Source organism: Lissotriton vulgaris, chromosome 3_1 (assembly GCF_964263255.1).
Source record: "Lissotriton vulgaris chromosome 3_1, aLisVul1.2, whole genome shotgun sequence".
NCBI lineage: Eukaryota > Metazoa > Chordata > Amphibia > Caudata > Salamandridae > Lissotriton > Lissotriton vulgaris.
In genome coordinates, this window is record NC_141689.1 from 1,349,859,140 (window position 1) to 1,349,882,763 (window position 23,624).

Below are 23,624 nucleotides of genomic sequence, written 5' to 3' on the forward strand. Positions count from 1 at the left end.
CCAGCATTATGGCGAATGTCAGACAGGGATCGGGGGTAAGTGTGCTTAGTTGGAATGTGAATGGCCTGGGGGATAATATTAAGAGAGGAATGGTCAGCCAATTTATTCGAAGGCACTCCCCAGATGTTGTGCTGTTACAAGAGACGCATCTCATTGGGAATCGCTGCATGGCCTTGCATAAAGGAGGATATAAGTTGGTGGCACACGCGGGGTTTACTTCAGGGTCGAGGGGGGTCGGTGTCTTGGTGAAAAATTCCTTTCCCCTGGTTGTTCAGGCTACCTGGATCGACAAGCGTGGTAGGTACATTGGAGTATCAGGGCAGTGGGAGGGGAGGACGGTCACCTTCATTTTCATTTATGTCCTGCCTGGTCTTCAATCTGACACGTTCTGTGATCTGGGCTCTGTCTTCCTAACTTTGCCCCTGGGCCTCCTGGTGCTGGGAGGCGACTTTAATGCGGTAATGGACGGTAAGGTAGATCGACAGCCCGCTTGAGCGCTGCGGCCAAAACAGCGGTGGCTCCCTGACTTGTTGGAAACAACGGGTCTTGTGGATGGTTGGAGGGTACGCATTCTGAATGGGGTGCACTTCACGCATGTTTCTGCCGCGCACCATAGCCTGTCGAGGATAGATTATGTCCTGGTGCCGGCGGTTCAGGCCTACACTGTCCGGGACACGCGGTATTTAGGGAGAGGCATCTCAGACCACTCGCCGGTCTGGCTCCGGTTGGAGATTGGCTATTTTAATGTTGGCAGAGTTGCCCCTATTAGCGCTTGGCATCTGAAATACCGTCACTAAGAAGGAAATGATTAAGGTCACGGACAGGTACTTTCAGGAAAACAAAGGAACGATGGACTCGGCCCAGACTCTGTGGGAGGCATATAAACCGGTGGTCCGGGGGAAAGCCTTGTCCCTGATAGTCAAGAAGAAGAAGGAGCGACTGGCGGAGTTAGAGAAGGTGGAGGAGGGAGTATTGAGATTGGAAAGGGAGGTTGCTCAGGCGGCCACACCTGAGGGAATGCTCCGGCTAAAATTGCGACAGGATGAGTTTAGGGGCCTTGCCAAGGACAAGGCTAAAGCACAGAATGAGGAGACACAGAGTAGGGTGTATGAACACGGAGATAAGGCTGGGAAGCTGATAGCCTGGCTTGAAAAGGGAGAATGGGTGTTGCGGCTGGTTCCGGAGTTGGAGGGGGAGGACTCCTGTAAGATTACAGACCCACAGGAGGTAGCAGATAGTTTTGCGGAGTACTATGGTGGGATATATACCTCGGAGGGTAAATACACAGAGACTGACAATAGTGCAATGATCAGGGACATCCAATTGCCTTCGCTCTCGGAAGACAACCGGAAGTATCTGGAATCGGCACTAAAGGACGTTGAAGTGGCGCAGGCTATTAGGGGAGTACATTCAGGGAAGGCTTAGGGTCCATTTCAGTCTGTAATAATTTTTTCTGGACAGGTTCACATCCGCAAGAACCAGATCACGGTCTTTGGGTGTAGGAAGGATATTTAGCTGAGTCAATAGGATGGCATGGTCGCCATAGGGTGAAACCTAGTGCTCTTAAGGTCTACCTTCTGTAGTTGATGTCTCGACACTAAAAAGAAGTTGATGATAGTTTCCTGAGTGCCTCTTCTAAAAGTTGGCCCTTGCCCTTTTTCATTAAACTTGGTTAATATAAACAGATTCCACTGGGATGACAAGTTGTTTAAGGCCACTCCATACTCATTGTGCGAGAAATGCAGGAGGGGATTACCGTCGGTAACTTGTACACCACAGACTCTAGTCCCAGTAAGTGTACATATATGGGTATTGAAATCCCCTGCCCACATGAGATTCACGTTTCCCCCTTTCTTCCCTTTGTACAATTTGTCAATCTTCACTGCTAAGGCATCCACTACAGCCCTGGAGTTTCTCCCAAATTCATTGTTATAGAAGTTGACAAGAGTACAAATATTCTGTTTCCTAATGTCCAACTCTAATATCTGGAAATGGGTGTGTAGTGGCCCGACTTGTCTAACTTGGAGTGGTAGGATATTTGAGATTAGCGTAAGTAGTCCCTCCTTTGCCCTTCCTGATGCTGCAGGCACAGCTGGGGAGTGGAATCCACTTTTTCCCTTTGCCGAACAAACAGTAACAGGGTCTGAATTTGCGAACTATAAATATGTACATTTTAAAGGCCTTGTTTCCTTAATATCCCAATTTCGCATTTTAAATGTTCTCTCTGAACTCAATATTTCCCTTATTATTTAAATAAAAAAATGACTCCTAGTTTAGTATAAACAAGCAATATTCAACTTCGTAAAATATTTTTGCTTATCATTTAACGTTTTGCTAATTTAAATGTTTTTGCTAATAATCATTTAACGGATGTCATTCTTCTCTTTTTTTCCCTCTAGGGTAATTCAAATAACATTGGCACTGTGGATATTTCAGCAGGCTTTGTAGGTCTTGATGGCTACGTTGAAATACCAGCTGTCTTCCTTACAGGATTATCTACTTACGCTGGACCTTTGCTTTGGGCCATGCATTTACTATGCTACTTGAATTCTGAAACACACAGGTACTAAATAGTAATGCACCCATAACTGGTTGGAAAACAGTTTTTACTCTCTTCACTAATTTGGTGTTTTCGTAGTCAATAAACAGAATCTTGAAGTGTAGTTGTATTGTATTTCCATTTATATACCACTTACTATGACAAGTCATTGAAGTGCTTTTTAAAAAATTTTTATAATGTTTTTATTGAAAATAATACAGGGCACATGACATTCAAAGGGCACATACATTGGATATCACATGTTACATTTGACATTTGCAATTTTATACTCATTAGCAAAATCAGCGGTAAGAAACCCATTCTCCCTCCCTCCTCCTACTTAGACTCACTTTCCCCATTTAGCGTTGGTGGTTCACATAAATAACCTCTGTATTTATTCCAGGCTCCCCAAATTTTCTCCCATTTCCGGGGACATCCACGGTGTAGATAAACCACTCTCTCTGCCAGCATTGATGAGTCTAGGTCCATGCACCAGTCTTTAAGCGTCGGCACCTGGGGCGCTAGAGGGTGCACGGCAAGATGGCTACACCATCGTGAGGCTCTGCCTGACTGAGCCATCATCAGACCAACATCTGCTGCATCCATTTGCTAATCCCTAAATCGTTGATGGCTATGCCCTGCTGGTGAGTTGAGGAGCGAAATAGGGCGGTTTGCAGGCATTGTGGACATTGTGGGCTTGATATTGCTGACCTGCTGAGTGAGCCGCGAGGCTCCTCTAAAATGGCGGACTGACCGGAGCTGGAGGACGGGAGGCAGTATTATCCTAGCTGTCTGCTACTGAGTCCCTGTTGCCTCTCACACTGGCAGAAGAATTGCTGCAGCTACAGTGGTGCCGCGGTGACGAGCGGTCCCCCTGGATGCTCGGTATCGGGCAGTGACAGACGGAGCGGCTGGGCCTCGGAGACGGCCGTGTGCGGTGAGGCTGACCGGCGATACACTCCCCTGGGACTACCGGCTGTGCAGAGGGGCTGTTTTTGGCTGCGGCGGACCCCTTGCTGCTCTCCCTGGTTCAGGCGGCGGTGAGTGGGGCTAGGGCCTGGAGGCGACCGGGATCGCAGAGGCGGCACCGGGCCAGGCGCTGGGCCGCAACCCTGCGAGCTGTGGTTGGTGCGGGGGGTGGCGGCGAACTGTTCTAGCGGGGGCCGGGAGCTGGGGGCCTGCCCCTGCGGCGCTGTAAGCGAGGCGGCAGGCTCCGGACGTGGTGGAGCTAGTGCGGGACTCTGGAGGTGGGCCGCGAATCCCCGGCCTACACTTACTGTGACAGACTGCTGGCGCTGCGGGCTGTGCTTACACGGTGGCGGGCCTCTGTCCATTTACTCATGATCAGCCTGCACATATATCCGGTGACTGCACGTCTAGGGATAGGCCTAAAGCCACAGAGCGCCTGGACTAAATAAGTGGCTCTGCCTTTATATTCTCCGGCGGTGATCCTTGGGAGGCAGATTATAGAGCTTATTGATAAGGCACCTGGAACGTCTGATTGTGCTCCCTCGCCCTCATGGCAACATCGCTCGGGATTGTGTGATCTGACAGTCAAGCTGAGACGCAGGTTGGCCTAGAGGAGCACTATACATTTGTTTGTCTATCACGGACACCTTGACCCCCTCCCTGATCTTGTACCATAATGGGCCGGACGGATAGAAACCAGCCGAAACTGTTGTTTTATGCCCGGAGGCAGCCTGCGTCCATGCAGCAGGCTGCGAGGGAGTCTGAGACTGCGGCGGTGACTGGCAGCTCCCCGACACTGGAAGCCACACTAACTGCTATGCAGAAGACACTGCAATTCATTGAAGGCACTATGGAGGCGGTCAACCATAGACTTGATCATATGTCCACTCAATTGGAACGGCAGAACACGCGTATGGGAGAAGTGGAACAGAGGGTGTCAGCCACGGAGGATGGTCTAACGACGGTCTCAGATACGGCGCTTAATATGGAACGTGTCCTCTCTCTTTGACAGGCGAAAAATGAGGATTTGGAGGCGCGGTCCCCGGCGCAATAACATCCGCGTCACGGGGTTGACGGAATCCACGAATGTGGGTAAGATGGAAGAGTTTATGGAGCGTCTCATCATAGATGTCTTTGGTGCCGACCAGCTGTCGCACATGTTCATTGTCGAACGTGCCCATCGTTCCTTAGCTGCGAAGCCGGTGCCGGGAGCACCACTGCGCCCTATAATAGCACGCATACTGAATTATAGGGACAGGGATGTCATTTTGCGGCTGGCGCGGGAGAAAGGGAACATTGTCTATCAAGGGAACCGGCTTGCCTTTTTTCCAGACTTTACTGTAGCAGTTCAAGCTGCGCGGCGAGAATTTAGCAAAGAGGAGGTTCCTTATGCCATGTTGTACCCGGCCCGGCTTCGCATCGGGGTAGCTACTGACAATAAGATTTTTACCTCCCCGAAAGCCGCAATGGAATATGCAAAGAAGCTGAAACGTTGAAAGCGAGATTCTGGAAGTGCCCATGTGGAAGAAAACCTGGGGGAAGAGGAGAACTAAGTGTACTGCTTAATCCGCGGAGAACATTGTGGGATGATTTGCTGATTACAGTGATCTGTTACGTACTATATTTCTTTACTGGTTTGTTGCTGGGGAGTGGGTTGAGCGGACATGTTAACTCATGCACACGGAACTGAGATGTGGAGTGATTGAGACGACCTCCCGCTTCCCCTTTATTATTGGTTTACTGTGCATATTGCGTATGGTATATGATGTTGGTCTGCGGCTTTCACCTGGTGCTATTTACATATTACATTCTCCGGGATGGGAGTGGGGCCTGCATCCTCCTTCTGGTTGCTTTCCTGGGCTGATTTAATTTGTTGCAGGAAGTCTGTATTCTGTTGTTACATTTGGATGCGATCTTATTAATGCACAGTCACTTCCTGGTGTATGGGAGGCTTACGCATCTGCGCCCCTCCGAATGGGTGTACCCCGAAATTTGAAAGCTGCTGGTTAGGGGGGGGGGGGGGGGAGAATGGGGGGGCTGGAGTGGGAGGGGGACGGCTTTGGCAGGTTGGGAGTGCTGAAGTTGGTGGCGGGTTGGTGGGGATGGGTACTGCGATTGGGGTCTGTTCATTGCCACTTTGTTGGGGGCAGGGGTGGTTGTATGAGTGCGGCCGTGTAAATTGTGTGTGTAAGTTTTGCTATTGGTCTATGAAGGTGTGTTACTCAAATATCTATCACAGGTTACGATTGAGTCATCTACATCCATATCATATGTTGTAAATCTGTGAGTCTTATGTATAAAGGAGGCAAGATTACTTGGCTTACATGGAACGTACGGGGGTTGAATAGGCCACAAAAGACCAGACAGGTACTAGCGTACTTAAATAGGCATAATGTTCAGGTGGCGTTTTTGCAAGAGACGCATCTCAAGGGGCATGCTGCGGAAACTGTGGCTAAACAGTGGGCGGGGGTTCAGCTTGCATCTGCATACTCGTCATATGCTCGGGGAGTCATGGTGTTGATCAAGAAGAATGTTCTATTTGTGAGCTTGTACGAGGAAATCGATAAAGAGGGTAGATACATTATTTTGCCTGGTAAACTCTGTGGCAAGCTGTCTTATGTCACTCTAAGGAACAAGGTTTATACATTACCACCATCTGCTATTGTATGTGGGGGAGATTTAAATGTAACTTTGGAGCGTGAAATGGATCGGAAGGCCGATCGACTGCAACCGGACAAAAAGGCGGTGAAGGCAGTGCGAGATGGTATGCTTGAGCTTGGTTTAGTGGATGTATGGCGACTGGGACACCCTGGCGAGAAAGAGGGGACCTGTTACACCTATGCACATGATGCCTGGACTATTGGCTGTTGATGAAGGATGTCAGTGGGTGGGTGTTGAGGGTGGCACATCTACCTCGCACATTGTACGATTATGTGCCTGTAGTGATGGAGATGGTGTTGCCGATGCATGTGCCTGCGCCGTTCTCGTGGAAATTACAGCCTGCCGCGCTGTTAGACCAGGTGTTTTGTGAAGACTTGCATGAAGTGATTGTGAATTACTTTGAGGCGAACGTTGGCTCCGTAGATGACATGGGCAGTGTTTGGGAGGCGTTCAAAGTCACCGTACGCGGGGCGTGTATAGGTTTGCAAGCTGGAGTGCTTAAATCATTGAGGGACTCCATGGATAGACTAGAGCGTAAATTAATGGGGCTGGAACATCAATATGAAAGGCAGCCAGCGGCGACCAATTTGGCTAATATTTGTCTGAAAGTGAATGAATACAATGAGCTAGCGGAACAGGAGGTGAAACATTTTGCTAAACGAACTAGGGCCCGATACTATGGCGAAGGGGGACGACCGTGGCGTGGTCTGGCAGACAGAATCAGGGAACCATGGGCTAAACACTGTGGAGTGCAGGAAATTAAGGATGGGGATAGATCCGTGACTGATGCTGAAGATATTTTGGATCACTTCGTTCAATTTTATACACAAATGTATGAACATCGGGTGACAGCTGATGAAGATGAGATAGCACAATATCTGGACGATGTGCCTTGGTCTGGTTGTCGAAGGGGCAACAAGACTTTTTGATGCATCATATAACAGAGGGGGAACTACGGGAGGCAATCGCTGCACTACCAAACTGGAAGGCGGCGGGCTCTGATGGTCTCCCGTCCGAATTCTATAAAGAATATGTCGATCTGATCTTGCCTCACCTGGCGACAATGTTTGCTGAAGCACTGGATCAGGGACGACTACCGGCAACGTTACGAGAGGCCCTTATTGTGGCGCTCCCGAAACCGGGCAAGTCGCTGGATAAATGTGAGTCCTATCGACCACTTTCATTGATGAACACTGACGTAAAAATACTCGCCAAGGTTCTGGCAACACGCTTGCGCTTGTTGCTTCCTGTTATGGTCTTACCGGACCAATCGGGGTTTGTTCCTACGCGTTTCATGGCGCACAATCTGCGGGCACTTTTTGCAGTACTACATTTGCTCAAACCCGATAAGCGGCGGCAGCAGTGCTATTAGATGCTGCCAAAGCGTTTGATTCCACAGCTTGGCGCTACATGATTGCAGTGCTTCATCGAATGGGAGTACCTTTACTTTTTACGGCTTGGATCAAACTGCTTTATACAGACCCGGTGGCCCGGATGTGGGTTAATGGGCGGGTGTCGGCCGCTTTTCCGATCCGGAGAGGCACACGGCAGGGGTGCCCACTCTCGCCCCTGCTATTTGCCCTTATCTTGGAACCGTTGGCGTGTATACTGAGGCAGCGACATGTTGCCTCGGCAATACGATTTCATCACAGACCACTTGCAATGTCCATGTATGCTGATGATATGGTTCTGTACGTCAGGGAACCGGACAGATATCTGGAAGGGGTGATCAGGGAGAATGTCCGATTCGAAAGGTTTTCAGGCCTCGCTATTAATTGGGACAAATCTGTAATCCTACCGCTAACGGATAGTACGAAATTCTTTGAGCTGGAGTTCCCATTGGCTTGGGCCATAGAACCTGTTCGGTACTTGGGGTCTGGGTGCACAGGGACTCCCAAGTAGTGATTCGGGCTAACTATGGGGTGGCAATATCTAAGCTAAGAACCAAGTGGCCTGATGGACGCGCTTGCCCTTATCGTTCGCAGACCGGGTTGCTCTGATTAAGATGGTGGTGTTGCCTAAGTTTTTATATTTATTTGTTAACATTCCAATCGCTCTGATGACCCACTTTTTCAACTCACTTCGGTCTTTGCTGATCACGCTGGCTTGGGGGGCAAGGAACCGCGGGTAGGATGGGACACATTGACCAAGCCTTACGAAATGGGCGGGTTTTCGGTTCCAGACATGCATCTGTATTATCTGTGTGCCCGAGCGCATTTTGCCTCCTACTGGATTTCGGCGCCGCCATACACACCGCATGTGGCGGTTGAGGCAGGTGCGGTTCATCCGTTGCCTCTTAAAGCAATGATTGTAAACCCACACTCGGTATATGAGAAGGGTGAGGTGGACACAGTGCAATGTACTGCTCGAGCTTGGTATGAACTAGGGAGACGTGAGGGATGGCTGCTGCTGTATGCGCCTGCCATGCCTCTATTGCATCATGCTGAAATTTCAGTGTCGAGCGACGTGGGGGCGCTTCAAATATTGCACACTAATGGGCTGCAGGTTATGGGGGATGTATTTCCCGCAGGCACTTTCCTCAAACTACAAGGCTTCTTAGATCCCGGGGGGAATGTCACTATGGCTACTTTTACTTATGCCAGGCTGCGAGCTGCTGTGCGCAGTCTCTATCCGACCTTTCCTGAGGAACCAGTCACACTATACTTGGTTAGCTTTGCGCAGTGGCAGTATCGTAGCCAATGAGGTTTAACCGAGGCGCGATTATTGCTTATTGAAAACTTTACCCAATACCCAGTCACACTGGGTGCACTGCAACTGCTGTACACTACGAACACTCGTACGAAACTGGTCTCCCGGTTGTACCATGCCTCGCAGATGGATGAAGGGGATACGAGTGTGACCTCTAGAGGTAAATGGGATGTCTGTCTTCCGGAGCCCTTGACGGATGACGAATGGACTGAATGCTGCACTATGACTGGCAGTTTCGCTATTAACTGCAATTTCAAGCTTATACACTATAAGTTCCTCCATCAGTGGTACTACACCCCTGCGCAATTGCATAAATATGGGCTGCGAAACTCTGCTAGCTGTGTGAGGTGCGGGATGGATGATGCAGATTTTGTGCATTTAGCTTGGGCTTGCAATCGTATATCTGCGTTTTGGATGGGAGTGACTGCAGATTTGTCCGAAATGATGACTGTTTCCATTGCTTGTGACCCACGAGTGTGTTTACTTGGGAATGCGTCCGGCGTACCGGCAGGGGTGCGCAGATTGGTGGTCCAACTGGCCAAACGTAGGGTGGCTATGTGTTGGGGCGGGACACGAGCGCCTGAAGTTGGGCTTTGGTTGCAGGACCTGGCATACTGCCGCGATCAGTTGACATGTTATCATGAGGGACTGCCTTCGGCCTCGAGGCCGCGAGACATTTGGGGCCCTTACACTGCCTATATGCTGATCAAGTTGGCTGATGACTGATATCGAATGTTAATGTCTACACCTATGAATTTAATTTGACTTGCGCTGCTACCACTGCTAGTGCTGTATTCTACATTTGTTATCTCTGTAGTATTCCATATATGGCCATACCTGTACGTACTCGGCTATGTCATTTGCCTTGGATCGCTGATGAAGTATCTTCTCCCTTTATGTAACTGTGATGCATTATCTGATTTTTGTACCATTTCTGTATGATTGTAGCACACACATCCCGGCTGCACTCGGGAATTTGGATTGCATGTTTTTTTGTTTTTTTTGTTTGTGTTCTGAAAATGATAAATAAATAATAATAAAACATTTTTAAAAAGCGTCGGCACCTCCTCGGCTCCCCAATATTTGGCTATATTCTGTTTAGCATACATTACACCCAGCGTCATCCAATCCTGAGCGGGGTGGGTGAGATCATTCAGCTCCCATAGATTCAGGAGGCAACACCTGGGCTCCGGGATAGCCAACACCTCGACCACCTTAGATATTGTTCTCATGATTTTGACCCATTACGCTGCAATCCTGGGGCATTGCCATATAGTGTGAAAAAATGTTCCCTCCTCCCCCCAACCCCTAAGGCAAAAGTGGTGTGTGGCCCTCCCTATGGTGTGAAGGGTGACCCTCGTATAATATACACGGTGTAGTATCTTTAGCTGAACCATTCGGAGTCTGGAGAGTATAGCCACCTCCCACGGAGAAGCCAGCGCTGTCTGCCAGTCCGTCTCGTCGAATTCTCCCAAATCAGTGAACCATTTAAGCTTTAATTTTAGTGTTGGGTCAGGTGTGTTGTTGACTAATTTACGATAAGTAAATGAGGTCACCCTCTTGGGCATTTGCTCAGTAAGTAACCTGTCCTCCAAAGGAGTGGCCTCAGGTACCTCTGTGCCCGGCGGGAGAACTGATTCCAGGACATGTTTGATCTGTATATATCTGAACTTCTCGGTGGGTGCTAATTCGTATTGGGTCTGAAGTTGGTTGAAGGACACTACCTCGCCGTTCTTCCATAAAACTCCCACTGTGGAGATGACTCTGAGGTCCCAAGCCCTGAACCCCTTGCTATTGCGAAGTTTACCCAGTTGCAGCTCTGACCAGAGGGGGGTCATTTGAGTGATAGTATCTTTACATTTAAGACGGGTCTGTGCAGCATACCAGATGCTAATTGTATGCGTCGTTGGTCCCGAAAAGAAGGAAGTGCCACCCCTATCATATAATGCGGAGAGAACTCCAGCCTCACCCAGTTCATACCTGTCAGCCTGGAACGCTGGTTCTGTCTGAGATGTGTGTAACCACTGATTAATTATTGTCAGGGAGGGCTATACCACCGTCATACCAGCCCCGGATCAGTTTACCCCTTGAAATACGCGCAGGTTTATTTCCCCAGAGCAGGCCTCAGACAACGGCTTCTATATTTTTAAAATATTTTAATGGGACTCGGAACGGGGTATTTTCCAATACATAAAGGAGTTGGGGGAGTGTCATCATTTTAAAAAGGGCTGCCTTGCCCAGGAGGGTCAGAGGCAGGTTATGCCAGTGTATCACATCACGCCGAAATCGTTCAAGAGGGGGCTTTACATTTTTGATGAGGAAGGCATACCCAATACCCAGGTACTTAAGAGTCTTCCGCGATCATGAGCGGACAGTCCACTGGGAGCAATGGGGGCGGGCCCTTAAGGACGAACAACACTGATTTGGAACAATTGATGGTATACCCCGACACCCGACCAAAGATTTCACAAATATTTAAGAGTACCAATATTGAGCGTCTTGAGGAAGACAAATATAACAGCACGTCATCCGCATAAAGAGAAATGCGGTCCTCCCAAGTCGCAGTCCAGTGAAGTCCCCCAATCATGGGGTCCCATCGGATCAAGGCCGCCAAAGGCTCCAGCCCAGTGCAAACAATAACAGAGACTTAGGGCAGCCCTGGAGCGTACCCTGTCCCAACGGAAAATCTCTTGAGATATGACCGTTCACCACCACATGCGCGAGCGGACGTGAGTACAATAATTTCACCCAATGCCTGAATTTGGGGCCGAAGCCCAGGTGTCCAAGAACCGCAAGCATGTAAGGCCATTCCACCATATCAAATGCCATCTGGGCATCGAGGGAGAGAATAAATGCCGGCTCTTGGAGATATGACATACGCGCCACGACTGCCTGCACCATCCTGAGATTGAGCGCGGTATTCCTATTTGGCATGAACCCGGACTGATCCGGGTGAATCAGGATTTCGAGGTGTGGGGTCAGTCGGGTGGCGAGCAATTCTGCAAGTATCTTGGCCTCGGCGTTGAGCAGAGATATTGGGCGATATTAGGAACATTCATCTGGAGGTTGACCAGGTTTTGGCACAGCAATTATGGTAGCCATTCGTTGATCATGGGGCAGCTCCCCCTCCTCTAAGCTAGTTGTAAACATTGTTAAGAGATGCAGGACAGTCAGGTCAGATGTACGTTTATAGAGCTCAATGGGGATGCCATTGGGTTCCGCGGCTTTCCCCGACTGTAGGGAGTGGATGGCAGTCAGCAGTTCATCAACTGTAATATCAGCCTCCAGAGAAAGAGCTGTTTCGTCGGACAGGGCAGGCATTTTAATATCTTTAATGTATGTTAGTGCCTCTTCTGTTGTCATGTGTGAGGCAGAAGTGTATACCTGTTCAAAATATCCAGCCATAGCCTCTACTATGTCTTCTGGTGTGGTTACCACTTCCCCAGTCTGAGTACGGAGCTGTGCTATCATTCTCTGTGCTCTCTCTTTCTTATCTAACCATGCCAAAAGCTTGCCCGCCTTGTCCCCTACTTCATATATTGTGTGCCTTGTGGCTTGCATCTGCAGTTTAACCTGGTCACTCTGAAATTCTTTGAGTGTACTTTGCTTAATTCGACGATTCTGTGCTATATCTTGGGTGGGATTCTCTTCATGTCGGGCCTGAGATTCAGCCAGATCTGCTTCCAGGGCCTCTAACTCATTTTTTGCCTTACGTTTATAGCGAGTTATGGAGGCGATTGCCTGTCCCCTCATCACTGTTTTATATGCTTCCCACAATACAGTAGGGAATTGCACTGAGGACACATTTTCTTGGAAATAATGTTTCGTGACTGCAACTATATCTTTCCGGATCGCAGGGACTTGTAAATAACCTGGATGGATAGGGAAAACACGCATCCTCACCCTAACGTGCATCATGTAGGCCAGGGAAATGGGTGAATTGTCCGAAATGCCATGCAGAAGAATCTCAACGTCTGTTAAATGGGGCAGGCTGTCGGCTGTTAGGAAAAAGTAGTCTAGACGAGAGAGACTATTATGCACCCCTGAGTGAAAAGTAAAGCACTGTAAAAATGTAAATGTAAATTGATACTTGTATAGCGCACTACTCACCCGCAAGGGTCTCAAGCCGCTTGTACGAATACCGCTGTGGAACCCATCCTGGCTTTCCCTGTGAGGCGTCCACTCCTGGGCACCCCCAAGGTGGAGGCCAGGCATCCTTAGCGTTGTGGGGGCCGTTCTGGAGATTAAGCAAGCTATTGCCCAGAGTTTCAGAGTGGTACTCCATGATTGGAATAGGCACTGAGGCGAGAATTATCAGGTCCATGGAATTTTGAGCCCAAGACCTGCCGATGCGGGGAATTGAACCCTGGTCCGGGCCAGACCTCTGCATCAGGGTCTGCGGCTCTAACCATTGAGCCACACTTCTCCACACTGCGCATTGGGATGTGTATACCTCCAAGAGTCCGTGAGACCCAAAGCGTCTAGGAACCCCCTCATACTGGAACCACACGCTCGAATTGTCCTACTGGGGTAGCGGTTCTTAGTGCCATCTAGGACTGTGTTAAAATCGCCTCCCAAAATCAATTCCCCTTCGGGTAGGTTTAATAGGAACGTACTAAGCGCCGGGAAGGCCAAAGTCTGGAGGGCCGTGGAATGTAAGCTGACACAACATTAAAACGATTCCCCTCCGATTGACATGATATAGCCGCAAATCGTCCCTGATTGTCAGTCCAGGTTTGGTGTACTATCAGTGGGAACTGCTTACGTACCAATATGCCCACCCCCCGTGAGCCCGAAGAGAACTCAGAATGCACTACCATTTTGTATCCCCAGCGATCCATAGCTCTAGACACCAGGTGTGTTTCTTGTAATATTGCCACCGCTGGTGCGCTACATCGTAAAGATTGCAGCACCAACCCTCTTTTAATCATATCTCCCAGACCATGCACATTCCATGTAAGCAACGTTAGGGGAGAAACTGGGAACCCTGCTTCTACCGCCATAAGCTATGTTGTGGTACCAAGTGACCCCAATGATGCGCACCCCGAAAATGATAACCTGCGTATGCTACAATAAGCATCGGCCTGAGCAAAAAAACAACTAAACAAAATACAATTGGAACAAACCACCCTACCCTTCCCACCCACCACCCTACCTCCCTGCTCGACAGACTCATAACTACCCGCCACCCCAACAAAGCAGAGTGCTTAATACCCTTTCCCAGTTCTGCAATGAAGGGGGGAAGAGAAAACAGTCCCTGCCCCTCTTCGGGCCAACACACCAAAAACTTCAGTAACCCAGAGCCCTTTAGTAGAGTCCGCAAACATGACTAAGGAACAGCAGTGTCCAAATAACCTCACTGCAGAGTATCCCCCGGTATGTAATGCAAAGAACCTGAGAGCAGCAACATCGAACACTGCAACACAATCAGAGTCTTCAATTACCCAGGTCAGCGTTATCAGAGAAGATACAGTCCTAAGGAGGCTAGAGCCATATTGTCCGCACGGCCACTGGTTCAGACAGAGATGGACAGTTTGCCTCCTTCCAAATATTAATGTTCATTCTTGCTAAATAACTTCCTGTTGTTCATTGTGCCTCGCGTCTCGATGCCCAGCACGGCCTGATCTCGCTGTCTTTCGACATCCCTTCAGCCAGTCCTGTGCCTCCTCAGGCGTGGAGAAAAACCAAGCTTTACCTTCTGCTTCCACTCTCAATTTGGCTGGAAATACCATGGAGTATTTTAGTTCATGCTCCCGAAGAGCCTTCTTCACTTCGAGGAATCCTCTGCGCTGCTTTGTGACTGCCGCCGTGTAGTCCGGGAAGATCGTGATTGTGGCGTTGTCAATACGGATCGGAGGGGCCTGTGGAGCGGCCTGCAAGATTGCAAGATTGAATCACAGTCCCTGAAATTGAATATGCGCGCAAGGATCGGTTGTGGGGGGCCCCTGGTTTTGGCCTGCCGCCCGGGACCCGGTGTGCTCGCTCCACGGAAAAGAAATTTGACAAACCTCTCGGCTGGAGGTGAGTTGTCACTAGGTCCTCACGAAAAGATCCAGGGCCTGTCCCCGTGCCGTCTCTGGAACGCCAATAAGGCGGATGTTATTCCGTCTCGAGCGCTCCTGATCTTCCAGGCGGGCCAGCATGAGCTTATTGTCAGCCTCCATCTGCCGCACCTGTTTCTTGAGGGTGGAAGTGTCCGATGAGAGAGCTGCTGTCGTTGTTTCAACTTCGGACACTTTGGTAGACATTTTCTTAAAATCAGCTCTGATTAGCGCCAGGTCAATTGCGAGGGTGCCGATTCTTGAATCAACTTTATTGAGGGTGGTCATAATGTCCTGCAAGGTGACCTCCTGCGGAGCGCCACCAGTTGCCCCTGCTGTCGACGGGACTAAGCATGGGCGAATTTTGCAAATTGGCAATTCGCGAATTTGCGGATTTGCTAATTGGCAATCCGCAAAATTCGCGAATTTGCGCGAATTTGCGGATTTTTTTATTTTTGCGTGTTCGCGAGGCGCTTTGCGTGTTCGCGGGTGTTCGCGAGGCGCTTTGCAATTTCGCAGGTTTTTTTTTTGCCTGCTTCATCACTGCCACCCTCTCGTTTTTTATGCCCATCTGCCCTCTGTACCACTTGTTTCTGTGCCCTTCTGCCCTCTGCCCCACTCATGTTTTTTTGTCCCCTTCTGCCCTCTGGGCCACTTTTGTGCCCTTCTGCCCTCAGCCCCACTTAGAATGGCGCCGGCAAGCTGCCAGGTCCATTCTAAAATAGCTAGAAATAGCTTCAACAGGAAGCACTAATAGATAAAGTAAAGCAGGTGCTCCAGTTGAAGGTCAAATTAAGTTACACAATCATTAATCACCCCAAGTTTGGGGTGTTTAATGATTGTGTAACTGAATTTGAGCAGCACCTGCTTTACTTTATCTATTAGAGCTTCCTGTTGAAGCTGACTTTTGTAACTATTTTAGAATGGCTCTGGCAGCTTGCCGGCGCCATTCTAAAAGAGTTACAAAAGTCAGCTTGAACTTTTGACCCAATCCGTTCCATTCGCGGATTTTCGTTCGCGGATTTTGCGGGAAATTCGCGAATCTCGCGGATTGCGAATTTACCGAAAATCCGCGAGCGTAACGGATTTTCCGCTCATGCTTAGACAGGACTTCCTTTTCGTGCTCATCCCCCTGAGACTTAGTAAATGCATATTTGTCCAGCTTTACCTGGTTGGCCCCTTTTCCAGTTCTGTTGCTCATGGTGCCGCCAGAGGGAAGGATTTTGCGTAAAGCAGGGTCCGTGAATGACGCTGTCTGTCGTTCAGAGCACTTTTACGCCGCTGTAGGGTAGTATAGTCAGGCCCCTATGGCATATGAAGGGGGGGCGAAATCAACACTGCCCGTAGGAATCTGGCAGTTCCACAGCTGTTTCCCCCACAGGTGGATTGGCAATATCCAGGTCTGGAGCCGCAGAATCACAAAGCAGCACATGCCCTCGAAACAGCTCAGTCGGATAAAGTCCCTCCCAGAGTGAAGCGGGGTAGCACAGCAGCCCCCAGGGGGCAGAGCGATATTGTAGCAGTGATGGCAGCCCCCACTCACTATTCGTTATAAAACAGCATGTGCGAGGTGACACTCCTGCAATGCTTATCGTGTCCGAGGGGTGCCCTCGCCAGTGCTAATGTGCAGCCTCTCCCCGGTGGTTATCAGCGCGAGAGCTCAAAATGGCGGCAGGGGGAATTCTGCAACCTCCGCCCCGGCTGCCTGATTATGCACGTTTATACAGCTTTGCGGGGACGTCTCCAGTGTTTTCCCCGTAGTAGCAGCAATTCCGCTGTTCAGCGCAGTTTCGGAGACGGAAGGGGGGAAGCGCTCTGCCCACCGGCACCTCTGCTCCACTCCGATCCGCTACCCAGGCCACTCAAGCCGGATACTTCTGGGACTGTGGGTCCCGGCTGCCTTGTCCCTGTAGGCCGCCGGATGCCGCTCACCGTCTCAGCTGCATGGGGGTCCTGTGGTGCCCCGGAGTTGATCGCGGACGCTGTCCGCCACTCTCAGCCCCTCTTCCTTCAAGTTTCTGGGCAAAGTGGATTGCGGATTACATCACAGATAGGTCCCGTTTCTGGAGCTTGGAGCCTCTCTAGGCTGCGGCCATATTCCTCTGCCGCTAGTCACGCCCCCCCCCCCCCCCATTGAAGTGCTTTTAGGAGACGAGTAGGATGTTGAATGCATGATTCCGGGCTACTCTTATTGCAAAGAAATAGAGGAAGCGTAAAAACAAAAGCTGTTTTCTTTTGCTGTTTATCATCCTTTATTTTATAAATATATATCTCAGCAGCGGCAGCCGGCAAGCTTCGGGAGTTGGGTGTGGAGGGGAACTGGAAGAGAAATGTAAAAAAATAAAAACTACTTACCTTATGACCGCGCAACACGTCTCTGCTCCAACTCTCCTCCGAGTTGGAACAGGAAGCACTCTCAGGTTCCCCTGACCAATCACAACGCTGCGTTATGATTACTCTGAGTGCAATGGTTCGGCACTCAGATGGGAACTGGAGGCCTGGGCATGTTTTCCACGCCGGCTATAATGTAGCCTGGATTGAAAACAATAAAAGTGTGCATGACTGTTTGGCCGGCCCCAGAGGCAGTGTGCCCACCACTCCTCCCCTGCCCTGCCCTGCTCTGAGAGCAGAGCAGCACCGCCTCGCCGGCGGATGAACCAAATAATATGATAATAGCATTTAGTTATTAATATTTTATTTTTCCATTAGTAACACTGCTTAAAAGCAGTGGGGCGACACTCCTCCACATTAACGAAGAAGCCGCCACTGTATCTTGAATCTGCCTTTTACTAAAGTTTTGGGTGATTCACATGAAAGTGTATAACAACATAACAGTATTAGCTAACATTAACTAATGAAACCGACAAATGAAACTGTTTTTTCTGAAGGAAGACAAATGTTTTTTCCTCATTGGAACATTTTGCACTTTGGTTTTCCACTACTTCTTACGGATAATCCTCAAATCTTCACAAGCTACAGTAATTGCTATTGAACTCTGCAGAGATTTGGTCCTGCTTATTAGTGTTTGTCTTGGTATTAAAGAGCTATTGTCTGGCAGCGCAATATAGTACACAATGGTACATTGCAGCCACTCTTTGGGTAACTAGCCAGTAACCACTAGCTTTTCTAGGATTGGGAAAATTATCTTACACCCCATATTCTTAGCATAAAGATGACCATGGCTCTACGAGAGGATGTAATGCACTTCTCCGCCAAATCCACTACTGACCACACACAGTAGAATATGTTCGACAAACAAAAGAAAAGGGAAAGTGCTAAGAGAGAAAACAGACACTGCAAATTACCACTCTGCCTCCTCAATTTGTACGGCCTGGGCGGCTGCAGGCCAGAATGGTTGTCTAAAGAAAAATAGGAGATATTTATTAATCTGCCATAAATGTTCAAACTTAAACTTCTAAAGGATACACCTTAAAATATCTGTATGTAAACAATGTTGTTCTTGATATGAAACTGATATACCTAGACACTGAAATCTAACAATATAAAAGTGACCACAGAAATGCTAATCAACCTCCTTCACAAGTATGCAACTTCTGACACTGATTAGCTGAGAATCTGAGTTCTCTTTTGTGCAACTGAAAAATAATGGGCATTCAATAAAAATTCTGTAGTTCTTATTCTTAACCACACTTACTGAATGCCATTTGTACCATAAATACACATTTTATATACATGTTTTATCAAATGATACTTAGTGCAGGAATTATTGTTATTCCATCACAAAAGAATACGTTCATAAGAATGTTCTTAAATATAGAAACTTTAACTACTAAAGTCAATGTGTAGATATAGTTCAATGTTTATTTTCCAACTCAACATGATATATAGAATACTTTTAGAAAACAGAATTGTTCTTCAGCAAGCTCTTGTGGACATTGTTTTATGAAGATAGGTACACTGCAACTTCATAAAATGGTAGCTTTATTGAAGATACATCTTTCAGCCCAACCTCCTTTCTTCAGCTCCTCTTCTGGTCAACACCCTCCTTATTTGAATTTTAACATTCTACACAGTGAGCTGCATGACCCACATTCTGATTGCATAGAATACCCAAGAGGATGATTTCTATTGCCAGCAGGATACATAAAGGATCTGTCAGGATATAACACATCTCCCTCCCCATAACAATGCCCAACAACAAACTATATATAGCTATACCACAAAACATTAACTGTCTAGTACAAATAACTAAAATAGACATAACCATATAAATAATAAAGTTCAGCTTACCTAGCTGAAAATTTGCACAGAGTCATTAAGGTAGCAGGCTGAAATGTACACATAGTTATTCACTTAAGTGGGTTTGACCACATGCCTAACACTTCTCATGCTTGCCACACTCGGATCCACATTGCCCTTGTTCAGGATTTTTTCTGTCCTTTCTCTTTTCTCACGTCGGTTTGACCACTAAGGTTCCACACCCTATGCTCTTCTGTTCTGATGGAATTTTTGAAAACTTTGATCACTTTCATTGGGTGTATACATTTGGAACCCCGTGAGAAGAAACATATGTGGGGTGATTTTATCTTTACAAAATCACCCAGCTTCACCACAGTTCTTTTGACCGCTTTACGTAAATGTAAATGTACAGGAATTTATATAGCGCAAATTACCGAGCGGTTTCTAAGCACTTGCTTAGGGAACCCGTCCTGGTATTCCCCTGTGAGATAACCCCGGCAGGGTATCCGCAAGGTGAAAGCCAGGCATCCCGCCGCGAGGGGCCGTTGTGGAGATTAAGCAAGCTATTGCCCAGAGTCGCAGAGTGTGAACCCGTGAATCGAGTAGGCACCGGAGCGAGAATTGTCGAGTCCAGGGACATTTTAGGACTCAAGACCCCGCAGAGCGGGGAATTGAACCCTGGTCCCGGGCTGACCTCTGCTTCCAGATCTGCCTCCTCTAACCAGTGAGCCACACTTCTCCACCTCCACCGTACATCAAACCTTCCCTTATTCTTAATCATCTTCTTTATTTCCACCTCATCCTTTTTTTCATCAACCCTTTCACACTCCAACCTCCGGGATTTACCTAACACCCAGAAAGGGTACTGCATAGTACTTGCCTTCCTTTTCCCTAAAAGTTCAAATGGGGTCTTTTCCTTCATAGTATGAGGCATTAATCCATACTTTTTGACCGTATTGAATACTTCTGTCTTCTAGCATTTCTGGTTAACCAACACCACCTGAATGGTTTCCTTCAAAACACAGTTGAACCTATCAACCATTTGTAGGAAAGTGGGTTTCTGTTGCAGTAACCCCCCCACTTTTTGCCTGATGACTGATGCACTTTTCCTTGGTGTGCCCTGGGTCCCTGCCAATCAGGTACTCGGGCCTGTGTTCCTTCCCTAAAAACTGTACTAAAGCCTAAACCCAATTATCATCTCTGGCCACATGTCAGCCCCTGGAAAATGGTACCCTAGGTACCCAGGGCGTTGTGACCAGAGAAGGCCCCTGAGGGCTGCAGCACTTATTGTGCCACCCTTAAGGGCCCTATGCCATGACCCCCACACACTGCCTTGGCAGGATGAATGTCTTGGTGCAAAACAAAACAGAGAGTCGACATGGCACACATGTGCCATGCCCACAACACCACTGCCCTGGTATAGCTCAATCACTCCTCTAGCTGGGTGCCCTATGCCAGTGGTGTGGGCACTAGTGCATGAGCCCTGTGCCCCTACAGTGCCCAGGTCCATTCCTGGCCCTGTAAGTGCAGTGCTGCCATTAAGAGTATATGGTGCTGGGAGGTAGTCATCACAAACCCCACAGCACCATAGTGGATACACTGAAGACTGAGAAGTTTGGTATCAAACTTCTCAGCACATTAAACCCACACTGATGCCAGTGTGGGATTTAATGTAAAATGCACGAGAGAGGGAAACTTAGAGTTGCCCCCTGAAACTAACCCACAACCAGCGTCCTGACTGAGAGGCCGCCTAGGCTGCCACTCAGCAGACATGTTGCTAGACCCTTGGGTAGAGAGGCCTCCGCTCTCTTGGGCCTGCAACAATGCACATCCTGGGACGTGGTGCTAGGTCTCCTCCCCCAGGATAGGCAGGGGGAGCTTCAAAGCATGCCGCCTTTGTGAGCTTCTCCAGGCCACTTGCTGTACTCAGCAACTGGCCCCCACTGGTTCTGACCCCCACTCTGGCGGGAAGACAGGCCTGAAAAACAAAGGAAGGAAAGGGGGTGTGCCAGCCTCTGCCAACCCCAACCCTCAGGTGGGGGAGGCGAGGTAAAGCACAACTCCGGGCTCTCGCCATTTTTAGAATGGGGAGCCCTACCCAATCAGAGCTAGGCTCCTGCCCCCCTCCCACTGGAGAGTGGCAGGATAAGGGTGGACTCACCCCAGGACAGGGACCCATTGGTCCCTGTCCTTGCCCTACCTGTAAGGCCCCTAAATTTAGTATTTAGGGGCACCCTGAACCTTCCTTCCTCAGATCTCGATTTTGAAACAAAGAGAAGAACAAGAAGAAAGAAGACCTGCTGTGCAGCTGCTAACAGGAGGACGACACCAACTGACTTGGCCACAGCCCTACCGGCCTGTTGATCCTTGAACCTGCTCCTGCTAAAACCCCGGCGTCTCCTGCAGACAGCAACCTTGAAAACCCCGGAGGACCTTCCTGCCTTGCTCATCTAAAGACTGGGACACCCATGAGCAGTGGTTCTGCTCAAACAGCAACAATCCCTGTTCCAGCCAGGAACAGCAAATCCAGCACACTCTGCACCCGCCGAGGCCGGCCCGTGCCTGAATGGACAAAGACCAGGAGGATGCCCCCACGGCGACTGTGACCAAGAATCCAGCACCCAAGGACCCTCCACGACGATCCTGACGGCGCCTGCAGCATCACAACAAGGGACCCCTCCAGCCGCGACCAGCAGACGGTAAGATTTCCTGACACCAAAAGACACCCCTGCACCCGGCGCCCCACGGCCCCCTGTGCCCAACTCCTGGGTGCCTACCTATCCTCCAAGATCCCAACTTACCTCTCAAAGCGGTGGTCGCACCTGAAGAATCTCCATCCCAGAGTCTGCAGCCTTTATTCAACTTCCGATAAAGTGGTCCCAGAACATAGACAAATAAAATACAAATAATCAATAATATCACAAATGAATCCAAATGAAAAATCACAACATTGTTTTTAATTACAACATGTAAACCTATTCAATAGTATACTGTTCATAAGATACACAATTATTTGAAACATCTAAAGTGCCCCTAAGGGATGGGAAGGGCAGGGGTAGTGTTGGAAAAAGTGTGGGAAGGCTAGGAAAGTGACAAAACAATGGTCAGTTTGACCTTAATGTTAAAATATTCGCAATCAATTTATAATCGCTAATGACCAAAAGTTCATAAATTAGTCAAGAACTCATGCCTGCAGAACAAATACGTAAATGATTAATAGGGAAAGAGGCTGAGGATGAAGGATGTGTTGACGTTTTGACCCAAATTGTTGCAGGTGATGGATGCGACCTTCCTAGAGAATCTTCATCAGGACAGGGAAACAGGAGGGGCAATGAATCCAGAACGGAGAGTTTCAGACTGCGCCCAGACAACTAGAATCCCTTCCTAATTCGGATACGTCCCCTATTTCAGATACCAGACCTACGTGACTTACACGACCGTTTTGAATCTGAGGACTCATTCTGAGGATTCGACACAGTATTCCCCACTACAAGCGACACCTCAGGATCCCGACCTACGTGGCGGATTCCTTATTTCCAACCCTTCTGTGTACGGCTATCCAGATACACGGAACAGTGGACGTTGTACCTCCCTGTCGGTTATCCCATCCCGAAACCACATATTTAGACCCATACACCGTTCTCCCACCGACCGACCTCCCACCATCGTACTACCTCCCTGTGCCATCTCAAGTGTTTTTTTCGCCTTTGATGATTTGTGTCCATTAATTACCCTCACTTCACCATAGTCGAATCTCCTGCGACTTTCTGATTCATTGCCCCTCCTGTTTCCCTGTCCTGATGAAGACCCTCTAGCAAGGTCGCATCCATCACCTGCAACAATTTGGGTCGAAACGTCGACACATCCTTCATCCTCAGCCTCTTTCCCTATTAATCATTTATGTATTTGTTCTGCAGGCATGAGTTCTTGACTAATTTATGAACTTTTGGTCATTAGCGATTATAAATTGATTGCGAATATTTTAACATTAAGGTCAAACTGACCATTGTTTTGTCACTTTCTTAGCCTTCCTACACTTTTTCCAACACTACCCCTGCCCTTCCCATCCCTTAGGGGCACTTTAGATGTTTCAAATAATTGTGTATCTTATGAACAGTATACTATTGAATAGTTTACACGTTGTCATTAAAAACAATGTTGTGATTTTTCATTTGGATTTATTTGTGACATTATTGATTATTTGTATTTTATTTGTCTATGTTCTGGGACCACTTTGTTTGTATCAACTGTTCACCCAGGTCCCAGTGACTTTTTTGGGTTAACCCACGTTTCTATAACACTTTATTCAACTTCCAGCTTTCCCATTGACTAACATTGGGCGCCAGAAGGCCCAAAAGCACCCTGCACCAAGCCGCTCAAGTGCCGCTGGAAGTGCAGCAACTACCCTATCCTACTTCCCCACTTGCCCTGTGTAAGTGACCAGGAGATCAGCTCCCACAGCTCGCAGCCACCAACCAAAGGCCCCCTATCCTCCATAGGATAAC

General features: G+C 48.6%; 1 protein-coding gene and 1 pseudogene across 1 annotated transcript in view; both read left to right on the forward strand.

The window, feature by feature from the left end:
- PIGG (phosphatidylinositol glycan anchor biosynthesis class G (EMM blood group)) overlaps window positions 1-23,624 on the forward strand; it is an 867,273-nt gene that overhangs the window by 766,321 nt on the left and 77,328 nt on the right. The window contains exon 12 of the mRNA XM_086961823.1: window positions 2,400-2,563. Coding sequence (XP_086817949.1) covers window positions 2,400-2,563 — 164 coding nt within the window. The remainder of the gene's footprint in view (window positions 1-2,399; window positions 2,564-23,624) is intronic.
- LOC147727875 (U4 spliceosomal RNA) lies at window positions 8,840-8,968 on the forward strand (annotated as a pseudogene).